At 37.5% G+C, this 16109-nt stretch overlaps 1 protein-coding gene across 1 annotated transcript in view; it reads right to left on the reverse strand.

Annotated features, from left to right (window-relative positions):
* TRPC4 (transient receptor potential cation channel subfamily C member 4) overlaps positions 1-16109 on the reverse strand; it is a 132256-nt gene that overhangs the window by 57649 nt on the left and 58498 nt on the right. The window contains exon 3 of the mRNA XM_071448270.1: positions 2860-3378. Within this exon, the coding sequence (XP_071304371.1) occupies positions 2860-3378 (519 nt within the window). The remainder of the gene's footprint in view (positions 1-2859; positions 3379-16109) is intronic.

Raw genomic sequence — 16109 nt, forward strand, 5'->3', positions numbered from 1 at the left:
GAGAACCTCAAATCCAGTTAGCATAATGTTCTTGGTTTGTGGAAGGCCCACTTCAGCAGCAAAACGGAGAACATGGAGAGCTCTAAAAATGAATGTACACTCTCAATTTCCACAAACACAGGGTGACACCAGGAGCTTGGAGAGCACTACACAAAGCACTGCCTAATCATCTGAATTCAAGGGACTTCCTCTGTTCATTACAAGGCATTTCTAAATCTACATTTCAAGCATCATGTCATTTTGGAAAGTCCTCAAAAACTCTGAGCTTGGTAATTTTCTTTACTCATGTTTGTCAATTTTCATTTCTTTACACAATGAAAATTCTTCACCATCCACTTGTTTGTTTCCACAAGTACCCTAAATCTGCTGTTCTACACCATCCAGTGTCTTGAGATTAAACCAAGGTATGTTACCCAAAGACCACCACACCCTTTTACAGGACTTAGTTTTAATGTCTGCTTGCTTAAAATGCCAAAAGGAATCTCTGCTAATAATTTTTGGAATTATTTTCAACTTTAAAGGAAAAAAGTAATACTTAACTCCTGAGCACTTAATCATAATAACAGTGTAAAAGGACACATGCCTCATTATTTTGTCACTTTTAGCTGCAATTTTTGGACTGAGACTGGACATTCTGGACAACCAGACCTGATTGCTTACTTGTGGAGCTCTGACCTCAGCCCCAGTATGGCATTAGAATGTTCTTTGGTCACAGCATGAATAAAGGCTGAGATTTTAGGGATGGGTTGTAAGATAAGAGGGAAAGACAATGAATTCTTAGCTGTTTTGCTGTTTTGTTGCAGGAGAGGCATTTAAAGATTCAGAAATAGTCATTGTTAAGTCTGGCACAGTACCATCAGAAAATAATTTATAAAAGCAGTGAATATATTGCCCAAAACACTGTACTATCAAGAGCTCCTGGCTGGGTTCCAGTGCCCAAGCTGAAAGAATCCCCTGACCCTGGAGGCTGCTGGATCCAGCCAGAGGCTGTGTCTCCTGTAACATACTTAACACAAGAAATAGAAAGAACCTGATGATGTATTTTTATCATGATCTTTATGGATCAGGACAGCTAGAATCCAAGCAACTGTTATGCCTCAGATAAGTTTCTTGAGCTAAGGGCTGCACCTACCAGAATACTGTAGTAATGATCAGAAATAAAATAGCTGAACAGTTAAGAGATTCTACTGTTTGCTTCAGCAACCAGTATGGAAATAATTGTGGAACACATTTAGTAAACCTGGATTTTACTTCAGTGAGAATCAAATGGTAGGGATAGTGGGAAAATTTTACAGAAATGCAAAATGTGTGTAAAATAGAAAAGATCCACTGATTTGGAATTGTTTCACTAAATCAGTATGGCCTAATGTTTTCTATTATGAAGAATCAACTATGTAATAGCTGTATTATTGCAACTTAATTAGGCACAGCAATCAGATGTAACTATAAAAAACATTTCACCCTACATATGCCTATCACTGTCTCTATCTCAAATGAAAAAAAAATCAAGTTTTGTGTTATGGTTTTAAAAAAACTGAACAAACAATGAGAGGTCAGAATTTTATTTCAATGTATGAATCCTTGCGAAAACAGAAGTCCAAGCTTCAGCTTCTTATATGACTGTAAGACAGGACTAGCATTTAAAGAAATAGAAATAATGGTTGTTAAATCTGGCAAAGTACAATCTGAAAATAATTTATGAAGGCAGTGAATATGTTGCCTGAAACATTATACTATAAAACATAAAATTATGCAATACATTTTCTGAGGGGAAAAATGCTTATTAGAAGACTTATGAAGTCAGAGACCAATTGAGATTTTTTTTTCTGTCAGTACTTCAGTAATTCCCTACCTTCACAGTAGCTTCTTAGGACTACTAAACTATGTTTCAAATGAACAAAAGAATGTTTGGTTATTATTTCTTCAAACCTTTCTAACATATTTAATAACACATTTACTAGTATATTTTGCAGAACAGAAATTTAGCAGTGATATGATTTAACACAGAAGTTTTTTAAGCATTTGCTGTAATGAATATGAACAAATACTGAATACATTTGTCTTGCCTATAAGCTTCCATAGCTCAGCTGACTTGGTATGTACTGTTTCCCAATAAGATAATACAACATATTCTGACATGATGATATGCAGGGATTAGGTGAAGGTTTGGAAATATCATGGGAACTGTCTTCCTAACTTATTTTTGTGTCTTGATTCTTTTGCTTTTGCACACACAAAAGAACCAGAGTACTTTTAAAAATATATGCAGACATCCTCTGATTCCAATTGAATGTACACATTGGTGAAGCAAATGTATGAACTTTTAACTGCCATGGACACCAATACCCATGTATTTCCATTTTGAATTCTTTATGAAAGAGAATCTGAATGCTAACATTTTTGGGAATGATGCATGGCTATGACACTTCTGCTTCACAATCTGTAATAGCTAGTTTTTGAAGAAATATCTCTACAGAGGTACCTCTAGAGTGTGTTTAAACACAGCTGACTTTTTCTTTCAGACACAGTCCAAGTTAATTTAAAGTATGCTTTATATATTTCTCACTCTATTACTGAAGAGCACTTCAGAGCACAACTGCTGAAGACTATGTCTATTCAGGTGAAAAAGAAAAAGAGTTTCATAGAATTTGTGCTAGAAGAGAACATTTTGAATTGTGATACTATCAAACTGTAACAACTATTCAAATTCATCTAATTAAAACTATAAAAAGAACAGAAACCTAGTAGCACAAAAAAAAAGATAAGCAAAAATTTGTCTCTGTAAAAGGATGTATTTCAGGCTCTTATCTATCACATTACTACTACTGAATACACTCAAATATTCTCCAGCACACTCACCTCTTTTTGACGGTACTTAATTGCCAGTTTCAATCTTGCAAGATCATTACCACTTTGTTCTTCTATCAAGCTATTATCATCTCTGTAATTAAGAATAATTTCCAATTCCCTGGAACTCCGTGTCTGATCCAGGAGATCTTTTGCAAATTGCTTGCATTGCCGTGACAGTTCCTCATACTCTGACTTAAACTCATTTTCGACTTTACTCAGTTCCTGCAGCTCCCAGCTCAGTTGAAAAGCAGTAAGGAAAGGATCCTCACTGGATAAAGCAATCAATGATGGGCTCGCCAGAGCCTTGTAGATATTGAGTCTGGAGCGAGAGTGGCGGAGGCTGTCCACATCTGAGCTTGAGACACATTCGACACAGTTACAGCGCACCTCGTGTGGCCTGGGCACAGACACCCCCTTCTGCACCAGGAGCTTTATGATTTCATAATTGTTGGTGTGGGCAGCCAGAATAATAGGTGTGATATCCGGTGTAAATTCTGAAAACTGCTTGTCCAGAAGCACTGGTGGCACCTGTGAAAGAAAGCAAAACCTCTTACAGGCCCCCTCATTGAACAAGAGTTATAGAAAATTAAGCTAGAAATGGTTTACTGGGTAATACACTTACTGCTGGATCTTTATTTCTGTCCAGAGTTGAAGGAAACTCTTTAAATATAACAATTCAATTAGCTAAGATAGTGTCTTTCCAGTTAATGAATTGCTGTAAACAGGGTGTGATCCTTCACAGAACCTGTTTATACATAAACAACCCATGGACAATGATTTATTGGAGCAAATTATTAGATTAACAAGGACAAGTTAGACAGAAATGCTCCTCCCCAGTCCCTTGAGGTGAGCAAGATGGAAACTTTTTCTTGTCTCTCACTGGTTTATCTCAGTTTCATAGGGAAGAAAATGCAGGGGGGGCATAACTGTGAATCTCTGAAGGAAGCAATGACAAGGACACAGGCAAGTTAGATTTAGAAAATAAAACAGTCAAGTAAATGAGAAGAGTAAATGAGAAGAAAATGAGTAAATGAGAAAAAAATGTGTTTTCTTAAAGAGAATGTTGAAAATAAGGCTGTGTGGAGAAACCAGGGTACTTGCTGCAAAGAGCTTAATGTCTTAAGGCTCAGTTCTACATTCACCTGCACAAAGAAACATACTCTGTTTATAGGAAAACAGGGGAGTTAGTAGAAAAAAGGTTCTCAGAGACCATTTTTAAAGCCTCTTCTGATATGCATTTCTGTTTTTTCAGTCTTCTTTATCAGAAGACTGTAAGGTTTTCCATTTTAAACTTGTCTCTTTATTTTACACTACCACACTCTAAAGCCTTTCCCAGGTCAAGACAATTTGTTCAATTAGTATGACTAAGAATGTGAGTGTAATTAGCCAATGCCAATCAAAAAAATTATATTGGCATCATCACATACAGACTGACTTTTGTCCACAGCTCAATAACCAAGTACAAACACAATCCACAGAGCACCACAGTGAGGTGCTCTGAGGGATGTTCTTTCAGGAGGAAGAAAAAAGGAAAACATTTGACTCAAAGTTATCTGAAGGCGAGAGAAACAGATGGCCATCACAGGAAGGAAAAAATTTTTGATGCAAGTCTCATAACCATGACCTCACTGCCAGGTGAAAGAAGTACAAGTGGAATGGGAGGGTAAAATGGGAGTGGAAAGTCAAGACTGGAGATCTGGCATTCAGGATTGTAATCACACATCCCTAGGGAAGCAAAACCTTCCTGGCCATAGCATATTGCTGACCTTAAGTAGCCGTGACAGATTCTGAGAAGGTATGTGGAGTCAACAGGCAGAAATCCCTTTTCTCCCCTCTCATGCACTCAGACATGGTTTGGCATTGAGTCAGGCTGGCACTGAGTTTGTTTTAGCACAGGACCGTGGGCTGACTGAGCTGGCACACCCACCCTCATGGTCCTGTGCAGAGGGTGCAGCTATCCTCACAGGCAGGTACTCACAACCAGAGGTTCTGAGCCAAGCAGCTTCTGTACAACTTCCCTTCTCCTTGCTTTATTCTGGGGTACAAACAGTGTAGCATGTGCAGAGAAACACTGCTTACATATTACTCATGAAGTAAGGAACCCAATTGAGAATATACTGAAGGTATATAAGGATGGAGGGAACACTTGGACACAAGAAAAAACAGAAGCTCTGTGTGCTGCTCCTGGTCTCAGCCCCAAAACCACAGCTATGGATATATGACTTCCCAGAGGACACTGTGGCTCTGCCCATGCTGCTCTGTCAGGTCTCTTCCAGGATACCTCTGGGACATCTGTCACCTCCTGGCTGGACACTGCACAGAGCCCACCTGGGGATGCCCAGGTGCCCTGATCACATCATTATCCCTGTCCAGTGTGAACTGGGCTTGAAATCCATGTATGTTTTCTCTCCTGTCTTTGGTGTCAGTGGGGGAAGTGAGACCTGTTTCCTACCACAATTCTCACAGGTTATTGCCGTTTTAGATTTGTCTTCTCTTTTACTTGCATATTACATAGGAAAAAAAGAGACCACTGTGTGCACACAAACACACTTGTTATGCTCTCTAAATTAGTAGTTTGGCCAGTGATTTTGAGACTAGAACAGCATGAAAATGGTGGTAGAGATTCAAACTTTGCATTAGTAGAAATGAGATTTTGGGCGATCATAGAGCTGAAAAGGTTTGCAGAGAGGCATGTGTTGTGTTCTGACAGTGCCTGCTACAAGCAGTGAGACTCCCTCTTGGCCTCAGGTTTAGGGTACCAGAGAGTGAAGAAGAAAGCTGCAAGGGCAGAAAACTCAAGGTCAGAAAGCTGTAACTTCAAACTCACTGACTGCTCAGAGTATAACTCTGTCACTTCACATGTTGCTAGTTTTTTACTTTCTGACAGTACTGAAGTAACTTTTGCTTCAAGCCCTGCCAGAACTGAGGGCTGTCTTAAACATATCATCAGCTGCAAGCTCTGAAAAATTAAGACACAGCCTCAAATGACATGGCATTACAGCGACTGACTTGTACATGGGATCCATTTCCTTACAAGCTGCTTGCTTTTTCTCATAGCTTATCAAAAGCTTTCATCTTAAGCTAACTCAGATTCAAGGATAATGCAGACATTTTGGAATTCATTTTATCAGAATTTAACCAAATATAGAAGTATTTATTACATCTTTTCAGCCATAACTTACAGAAACATTTAAACTTAAAGGGCAAACCCTAAGACTTCCACTTGAATTACATAATGAATTTTACCCCTGATCCTTTACCTTAAAATTAAAAAAAATAAGATTTTGTATTAATTTAAGTGAAAGAGAGAATATCTAAATTATAAGGTCAAATTACTCCCTCATCTGAAGCAAAATGAACATATCCTTTGAACTTATCTTTGGAGTAATGAGCACTCTCATGGCATCCAGAAAATTTCAACATCTAATGGCTGACCCAGAGTACTTGCTCTTCAGTTATCAGACTTACAATGAATTTTTCTTTCAAACTACTAAAAATAATTCTCTTTAAAGAGAACCAAACCAAATAACCAGCACACACTGATATTAGCCACACACTTGGAAGCCTTGACAGAACTCTCACAGAAAACATTTGAGTCTTCCTTAAATCCTGGAGGATGGAAAGGTACTAGGTCTTTCAGTCACTACCTGTGACTTCTCAAGGCTCAGCAGTAGTGTAACTAATCACACATTTTGGAGTCAGCATGCTAAGTTTGAGGCTGCTTAAACTTGGCGAAGTCAAATAATTTTTGCCTTCTTACATTTTGTGAAGAATTTCTACTTCAGCACTATTTACAGAGCTGAACATATATATATTTGTTATGAATGTCTATGGGATTAAAAAAAAAACCCTAAACAGAAAATAAAGGATAGTTCAGAGTCTGAACACTTCAGTGCTCAAGGGCATGAGATTTTTTTGTCGCATTTCTTTTCCCTGCACTCACTGTAACTGGGAATGAGTCAGTCTGGTTTGAATATCTAACAATTCTTTTAGATACCAAGTGGAATGGTCCTCTTCAATGTGTTTATGTTCCATGTATGGCCTGTGTGAAGACAAGCTTTTTTGCTATGACAGGAAGAGAAATCTAGGTTAAATTAATGCCAGTTAGGACTGAGATGTTTTCCTGTCCCCATGACATCAAAGGAGAGACCGATTGTTGATGATCTCTTAGATATCCAGGAAACAGAAAAATATAACAGTCAGTTGGAAAACAAAAAGCATAAACTCTATGTGTGTCTTTTCCTCCATCTAGATTTCTCATAATAGCTCTCATTACTGCAATATCTCAACAGAGAGACTGAAAACTACAGTCCATTTACCTGCTGTTTAGGTGCAAGAGCTCAGAATCTATGGAAATCTATTTCCTTGGGCAAACAGATAGGTTCCCTGACTCTTGTCCTTGTTTATTTATTTGCAATTATTTTGTCTTTTGTTTGAAAATGAAAGAAAATCCCTCTCAGTTTTAGGCAGTTAGGGGAATAAATTTCTGAGTCATGTCCATCATGACAGCATGATTGAGGAAAAACCTAAAGCAAAGGCAAAAAGAGAATATATGACAGATAAGATGAATACATATGTCATGCAGTACCAGGTTATATAAGGAAATTAGTATTATTAAAGTGTGTTATAAAAGTCTCAGCTGCTTTATCACTAATTCTCTATAGCCATCATCACTCAAACATCTTGAAAATGCTTAAGAAAATGCATTTCTGTACATCCCACAGCACATGAGTTATCACTATGCATACATGGCTCCATGTATGCATACATTCTGGTATTCTACATACATTCTGATTCGTTGAGTTCTTCTTCTCTTTGGTTTGCTATTATTGTATCATTATTGTATCACCTGAAATACATCCAGGTTAAGACAATGGAAGCAGTTCCTCTGGGAAAGGTTCAAAAAGTCCTCCTACTGCAACTCCTTTACCATGGACTAAGTCACCAATAAACATCCAGATACACTGAATAACTTAGAGATATTGTGTCAGAATAACTTGAAATCAGTTGTCACAGCACCAGAGGGGTCCTGAGACTCATGTTGAAGCTATGCTCACAAGACCACACAAACAGCAGGACTGCAGTGGTGGCTCCTGATTGTCCCAAAGTGCTTTTTCCCACCCCAGGGTGCTCACTGTGCAGCGTACAGCTGGATGTGAGGCAGTTGTACATCGAGGATGTACCACAGGCAAGTGGATGGAAGAGGCCAAGCCGAGCTCAGGGGCAGCATCATTTCCAAGCAGGGTGTGTGACACTAGCCATGCAACACCCATCTGGTCCACTGCCATTGTCTGCCTTCCAGAGGCAACTTCCCTGGCCTCACTGAGAAGGGTTCTACCTGTTTATTGTCCTTGAACTCATCACATTTCCTAATGATAATTACCACACTCTTAATCTGCTAAGTGTTATCTTTCATTGGTTAAAATTCTAGTTTTAAATGTCTAGTTTTTTTCTTTTATGTAGGAAACAGACACACAAAAAGTAAAAAAGAGGGTCTTAGGCACTTTAAGCTGACTAATAACTAAATAACAGTCTAAGGACTAAATGCAAATATTTTAGTAATATTGTAACTTCTTAAGAATGCATACTTTCATAACGCATACTTTCATATTCAGTATATCTGGATGTGTACACTTTCATAAGATTTAATTACAAATTCTGTCCTTTAACATTTTCTTACACACATTTTACCTCAGGAATGTCAAGATGCTTAATGCTTGACGTCCCTATTTCTTTTCTCTGGAGTCTAATGTAATTCCAGTTGTGAATTAAAGCCAGGTAGGTATAGCAAAAAATAATAATGAAAAATCAGATACTTTTGTGTGGACATTTTTTACCAAAGTATTCCAGATTTTTTTTTTTTTTGTCTATCTTGAAAAGTTCCTTTATTCCAGTATTTCCCTATGATCTAACAACAAGAAGGTTCAATCCCACTTTTTTCCAGATTAAATTATTGTGATTATACTATGTGATTATGACAATTCTAACTATTAATTTTACAAAATGTTCCAAATATTTTCCTGTGAAAATATTATATTTCATGTCATGCCGGAAAGATGCCTAGCAGAGAGGAGCTCTGATAAGCAACCCAAGATATATATCTAATTTTATATAGCTGAAATTGGGTAAGGTAAACACTCCCCTTAGCATGGAGCTCAACATAACTTGTTCTTCAGACACAAGCCATGTGCTAATAACTCAAAACTTGATTGCTGTGCTCATGCTGGTACTGACCCTCAGCTAGCCAAGGCTTGTGCCTCCTAACCTGCATGCTGGAACACAAGACAGGTATTTTTCAAAAAAACTCCATTCACCATTTTTGCTAGTTCTCCAGGATGTGTGAAAAGAGGGTATGAACAGGTAATGCTGAATGTGTTACCTTAGAGCTTGCTTTTAGTCTGTCTACTCCTGGTAAGGGGGGAAAGGCAACATTCTTGCCTCTGTGTAAACCCTTCTCAATGTACATCACATGTCTTAATATATTTCCAAGGCTCAGGCCTAAATGCCCTCATTTGGTAATATGAATCACTGTTAGCAAAGGATCTGTTCCTCCCACTTAGAATAGTGTTTTATGTAATATCATGTCCATCTATTTTGCTGAAAATTTACTTTCAGCTTTGAAGGGACATGACTGGAACAGGGATGTTTGTAGTAACACAGAATCCCTGTCAAATTTAAGAGGCTTCGGTAGTTGCCTTTTTACAAGTCTGTGAATTTTGAACAATTAAATGTACAAGTTTGACTTATTTTCATCCATTTTTTTCCCAGGCTCAAGCTGAGTTTACAAAACCTTGGATGTAGGTTTTTTTTATCAGCTACACTTAACCTACCCCAAAGATGTGAGCTTTCTAATGCTTGTTCATGCTGATCTTATTACATCTGAACCAATTTGTGTGTCACAAGTGTCACATCATGGACTGATCACTTCCAGTCTCCATGACAGCCACATTGCAGAAAAAGCATTAATGTAACACATTAAGGAAAAGAATTTGACCAATCTGTTTCTAAAGCTCTGCAGTGGTGGGTGGATATGTCACACCATTTCCTCACAATGTTTCTGATACTTCATATGCTCTACCTTTGTGCAGTTTAAGCCCATAAATTCTTGAGAATTCAGAGAATATTTCATTTCTTTTCTTAGTTTCTGTTTTACAAGTTTTCATTCAGACTTTCCTTATGGGGACTGGAAGAGGATAGGTCCCTTCCAGCCTCCCCCCGTTTGGTCCCTTCCAGCTCAGGCCATCCTGTGATTCTACAATTCTACGATCTGTGCTCATTCTGATGTCATCAGATGTGATTCTGACTTTTGAACAGTAAAAGTGTATTGTGCAGTCTTTTTGTGTTAGTCTTGTTTTAATATTCCCTGCAGAACTGTTATCTTAATTGTTTTCAATTCCAAGACATACTTGGTTGATTATTTCTGCTCCACTTAGAACCTTACATTTTTTCTTACTGAACTCTTTTATTTTTCACAGAAATAATTACTTGCTTGCCAAAACATGAATGCTAATTGTGTCCTGCAAAAGCCTTGAGATCCCCCCACGTTGTCAGTTGTCTCCAGAACTAACAGGCCCTCTATTTCATCCAAAATGTCATGAATAATTGCACTGATAGGGCTAGACCCCTGCAGGACTGCTCATTTCACCCCTCTGTTGAATTTATATGTCCTGTTTCACCAAGTACTGTGGGCAACTCCTGTGAGTGTGGTTTTCTTAGACTGTCTTTTGAGTGACAGTTTATGAAATCTTACAAATCTCGAGCTATATGATATGCACTGATTTTCCCCAACATACAGAACTTGCTATCTGGTGATGAATGATAATTATATTGTTATGACAAGCTTTGTTCCTGACAAATCTTGGTAGACTGTTATTCATGTCTATATTTTCTTCCAGGTGCTTCCAAGCAGAATGTTTGACTATTTTCTTCAGGATAGTCCTTGCTGTAAAAAAATATAGATTTCTTTTATTTGAAAAAAAGAGAATACAGAATGGAAAGGGAATGCTGTAAAATTAATTGATAGCAGTTTCCAGACAGAAGCAGAAGAAAAGTTACTGGATTTGATAGGTTTGGACATGAATTTGTTGGGTAGAACTGATGTCAAAGGACTTCAGTGCTTTTTTTTCTCTCTTTTTTTTAAAGTTTTTTTTAATTTGTCCTCCCTGTATCTCTGAAAGAACTCTGATCCAAAATACTGCCTGTACATCAAATTGCTCATTTCCAATTAATGTTTTCCTGTGAGAATTATGAGTGAATTGATGTGATATTTCATCAGTCAATGCCAGTAGCTTGAGGAAGGGTGGAAATTGCTTAAAAGTAGACACTCAATAGAAGACTGCAAGGATACTTAGAATTTGTTTTCATCTATGGAACTTACACTTGCTCTCTCCACATAAAATTTTTGAACAGGTAAAGGAGTGTTTCTAGTAGGAGTTCTGGGTATTGCTTGACTGCTCATAATGAGGAGTGACAAGAAAAAGTTGTTTTCACTCAAGAGACAGTGAAAGAAGATAAGTAAAATGATTTGGAAAAAACATGAGAGCCGAGAAAGAAGAAATATCTTATTATGGAAAGGATTAAAGGGGAACTTGAATTACTTATGTCCATCATGATAAAGCTCATATATACCTCTCTCAGAGTTTCCATGATGAGTAAAGTCAATACTAAAATTTCCTGAATGTTCAAGGTGGATCTAGGGGGAGGGCCTTCCCATTTGAATTTATTAAATGGATGCATAAATAATTTTCCCAAACACAACATGGTTCATAAAGACAAAATCATTTTAATGAACCTTAGGTCTGATATTCCATTTCCTGAGAAATTGTGTCTCTAGTCCGATTATTAAAATGTGGAAAAGATCTTGTTTTTCCTGTTCATTCTTCTTGTCCCAAAATGGCTCCAATAGTCAGCAAGAGAGCTGGAAAGAACTTGGTTTGCTTCAACAGTGAGGTTTTCAGAGAAATGTCAGAACAAAGGAGTTCTTAGAATCTAAGCAGAATCCTTTGTTTATCCCTGAGCTTTCTAGATCTAGAAACAAGAAAAGCTGTCCCACTGGCAATGGAATTATAAAGATAGTTTCTGAAAAAGAGCTTTTGCAGAAAAGACAATAACAGATTGGTGGCCTCCCTTGGTATCAACAAACTGTTTAGGAGTTACAAGTGTCTCAGAGGGTGGGAATTAGCTAAATGTCTTTGCAGCTGATTGCAATTATTTAACATTGCAAAGTAATTTGTGATATCTTCATGGCTGAGAAGTAAATTTAATATTTGAGAAAATTAAAAGGGTTGTACTCACAAAGAACAAAGCAGGGAACAGGCAAATTCATGAGACACAAAAAATGTTTTCTCTATTTAAAAAAAAATAAGAGAAAGTAATACAAAAGATTTTGGCAGAGACAAAGAAACCTGTACCTTAAGAGGATGCAGAAGAACTTCACAATAAGCTGTTTCACAAGTACATTATTCCCAGTATTTTTTTCAGTTGTCTGTTATTTAGCAGTAGCTCTACATTTTGAACCATACTGTAAATTTCCCATATTTCACAGATGCAAAATAGAACATTTTTTCTGAAGTATACAGAGGCTCACACAACTATGCTAGGATGTGCTGGGAATGAAAGATGTACTTGAGAGGTAAAGGACTGAAAAATGAAAATTATTACAGGTTGATGATATTCTCAGCTGGATTCAATTCCTTAACAATAGACATGTTAAGATCTTCCTGGTATACAAGAATCAATTGAACAATCCTCCTGCTTAAGAGGTTTTGGGAACCTGTAAGTAAACAAGAGAAGGTTGCTAGAAATAAAAATATTCCTTTTGAATTCCCAGTGCAAAGAGGTCAAAGGAGAAACGGGAGAGATGTGCATTGTTATATCCTGCCCGACACCTGCCCTCCAGTGAGAGACCAGGGGCAGAAGAGTTGGTCAGAGGCATTTAAGGGTACATTGCTAGAAGGAAACCTTTGAAACTGATGGCAAGGGGAATGTATTGGTTCAAACCCCTTAATACTCCTTGTTTCAAGTTAGGCTTATCTTAGTATTGTGTTCCTCTTCAGTTCACCAATTGGCTGGATTTTGATCTGTTCAGATCTTACACACATGGTGCATCCATGCATAAAGAGTATTCTTAATGTGCTTTAGAAATGTTTAGGGTTTTTTTTTTCCTTTGAGCGTATGTAAGTATATTTTTGTTAAATTCAGGGCATGGTAGTAAGCAAAGACTTATTAAGGAAAGGTCTAAATGAGCAAGGACCAGGGATGAGAAATTTAATCTTATCAGCTAGATGGCTTGTACATACAGTAAATGTCATAAAATAAGTTGGTAGCAAATAAAATGGTAGACTTTTGCATTTTCTGCAAATATTCAGCTGTATCTCAGCAGTACTTAATATGAAAAGATACACTTTGAGGGTAGATATTTCAGGTTTCTTTTTTTTTTTTTTTTCCCCTGCCAGAAGGCCTCACACACTCTGACAAGCCTGCAAATTTAGATAATATTTTATTACCAGCTCTCTGTAGTGTTTTAGTAGCTGAGTTGAGGGGAGCTAATTTTGCCTCCTGCCAATCTGGGGTGAAGATATGGAAGATATGGATCCTGGTACAGGCACAAGTACAATTAAAACACTTCTGTCAGTACAGTATGTGACATACATACCCTCTATCCAGAAAACAATCAGTAAATTGACAAGCTAAATTGGTAGCCTCCCAAGACAAGTCAGACCCTGTTATCACATTAATGGGCTTTGTCAGTCCGTTGTGACTTTTGAATTTGTTGGATTGCTCCATCTGGGTGTTAACAGAAATATAGAAGAAATGTAGAAGAAATATAAGAAATACTAAATTCCTTCAAGTTTCCCAAAAGATATGGATGTTCGAGATTTGAAGAAAATTCTGAAGTGTAAATGCAGCTATGTTACTAGGCACCAAAGAATTCATACAAAACGAGGATATCATGAGTGTATCAGCCTCTTCAAAAGCTTTGATGAATGCTCATAACATCAAAAAGAGGAAATTCTATCATGATACATATAATTGGGTGAAAATCAGATTTCATAAATTTCACTGCTCACAGAGAAATTTGACAAGAGATGCCCTGTGACACAAGGAAAGATAATGGTGGGATGTGGAAGACTATATATGAACAATATATATATATATTTGACAGAGGTGAGTTTTCTAAATTTTCCTAGTGTTTTCCCATGGCTGAAGGTTTAAAAAGTTATTTGTTTTATAGATTATTGTGTATGATTGCATGCTTGACTCCCAAAGACTAATGCTGACTTTGAAAAAGTCTGTCAAATTCTACTCTTGCATTATTTAAGAAGTATCTCCACAGGCAAGTTTAAGGTAGCTGCATTTGAGCATAGTGGCTCCTCACAGACAGAAGTCTAAAATGGTGGCTCTTTGAAAATATTTTTCAGTGGACCACTGTTCAGCATTGGATTGCCTGAAGGTTTCTGCTCATCAGAAACTGCTGTGCCTTGAGATTTTTTCAACAGCAGGTGGTCCTGTTCCTAAAATATTTCCTATGTTTGTGCACTGGGCACTGTCGGAAAAAGGATATGTTGCAGATGAATATACAGGAGGATATTTATCTTTGTATTAAACACCTAATGATAGCTCTATATCTGAATTGTTTTTAAGCTTCTATTATACCCAGGAAAATCTAGGGCTCGTCTCAGTTGCCCACAGGTTCTGTGACAAAACTGCAAGGCCACAACTCATGTCTCACAGATATTCTAAGATGCTTCATATTTCACTTACCCACTACATGTGAGCTACTGGGCTGGGCCCCTGGTTGATGTAGTGAGTGGAGTCCAGAGAAGTCTTTTTCTTAGCTTACAGCAGACACTTGGTATTTGCTCAGGAAGTCTCCTCTTGCTCATCACTGACCTTACTGGGAGCTCAGCTATCTGGCTTATATGTAAGCAGTAAATGGACTGATTCAAACAGCATTTTGCTGCTTAAGACACTCTAGAGAATGAGAGAGACCTACACAGACATGACATGAGACCTACTGGAGGATGTCCCTCCTTTGCAGCACAGGCAGGACAGGCAGGACACATCTCTGCACAGACTGAGCTCCACTGCTGCCTTGCCTTCAGCTTCAGCCATCTGAATGGGGGGCTGATTTCCACCCCCTTACATACATGTCTCTGTATACATATATTTATATATAGCACATATTTATACAGAGCACAGATCTCAGTCTGGGGCCAGAATATTGACTGTTCCCTGAGAGGACGATCTAAACAGAAAAGATACTGGATTTGTTTATATTGCTCCTTTGATGCTTATAAATTTGTTAACTTCCTAAGTTAAATTACATCACCAAATATACAATAATTGGCAATGGGGATTTCTAGCCTTAGAAGACAAGACTACCTCAATTAAAAAAGATTGTGTTGGTTGAACCTCTCACTCTTAACAAATTTATACTACTGGCCTCAAAGCTGATTCTTAACATTTTTTTCAGACACTGAAAGACTGCTAAAATATTTAAATTTTAACTGCAATCTTTGGAGTTGATGAGTTTTCAGGAAGTGAAGGCAAGTGGGTTTGATGAGAAGGATGCCTGGCATGGAGGCTTGTGAGATGACACTACAGGACCACTGACAGTAGAAGGCAGAAATCTTGGACATCTTCTATTTTAATTTGCGTTCTGTCCCGATTCTGATTGTAAGTTTGGCAGAGTGCTGTAAAGAGGGGCTCAAAAAACATGAAAAGAAGGAAAAAGAAATCAGCACAGAAAATGTGACTTCTTGAAGAAAAATCTGACTTTTATGCAGACCTTATTTTTTAATTATCTTTCTAAAGATTTGGAGTTTCTTTTTTTCTAAAGGGTTTGATTTGTTCTAGACTTTAAAATATTTTTGATAATCTGTACTCATCTCCTCATGATAGGAAAGTACTTTCATTTCTAGCATGAACTTCAAACAAGAAATATGAAAATGTCAGCAAATAATGACAGAAACATACTCAATATTTCTGAATCTGTGACACTTCAAGTTTAGGTGGAGTGTCACCAGCTGTCTTTAAAATAAATCTGTATTTGTCATCATCAAAATTTTCTGGATTTCTGCAGATTGCTAAACCAGAGGAATAGATTAACAGCAGGGAAAAGTCATTCTCAATAACACTATCTTCCAGAAACCTATCTATAAGGATCCTGATAGTCAGAATTTTTCTTTATGTAGCCACTAAAAATTGGCTTATCATTTTGTACAGGTCAAGAAAGTGTCATGTTTCCTCATGGTTTG

This window comes from Agelaius tricolor, unplaced genomic scaffold, assembly GCF_023055355.1.
Source record: "Agelaius tricolor isolate 1412-34295 unplaced genomic scaffold, bAgeTri1.0.p SCAF_26, whole genome shotgun sequence".
Lineage (NCBI taxonomy): Eukaryota > Metazoa > Chordata > Aves > Passeriformes > Icteridae > Agelaius > Agelaius tricolor.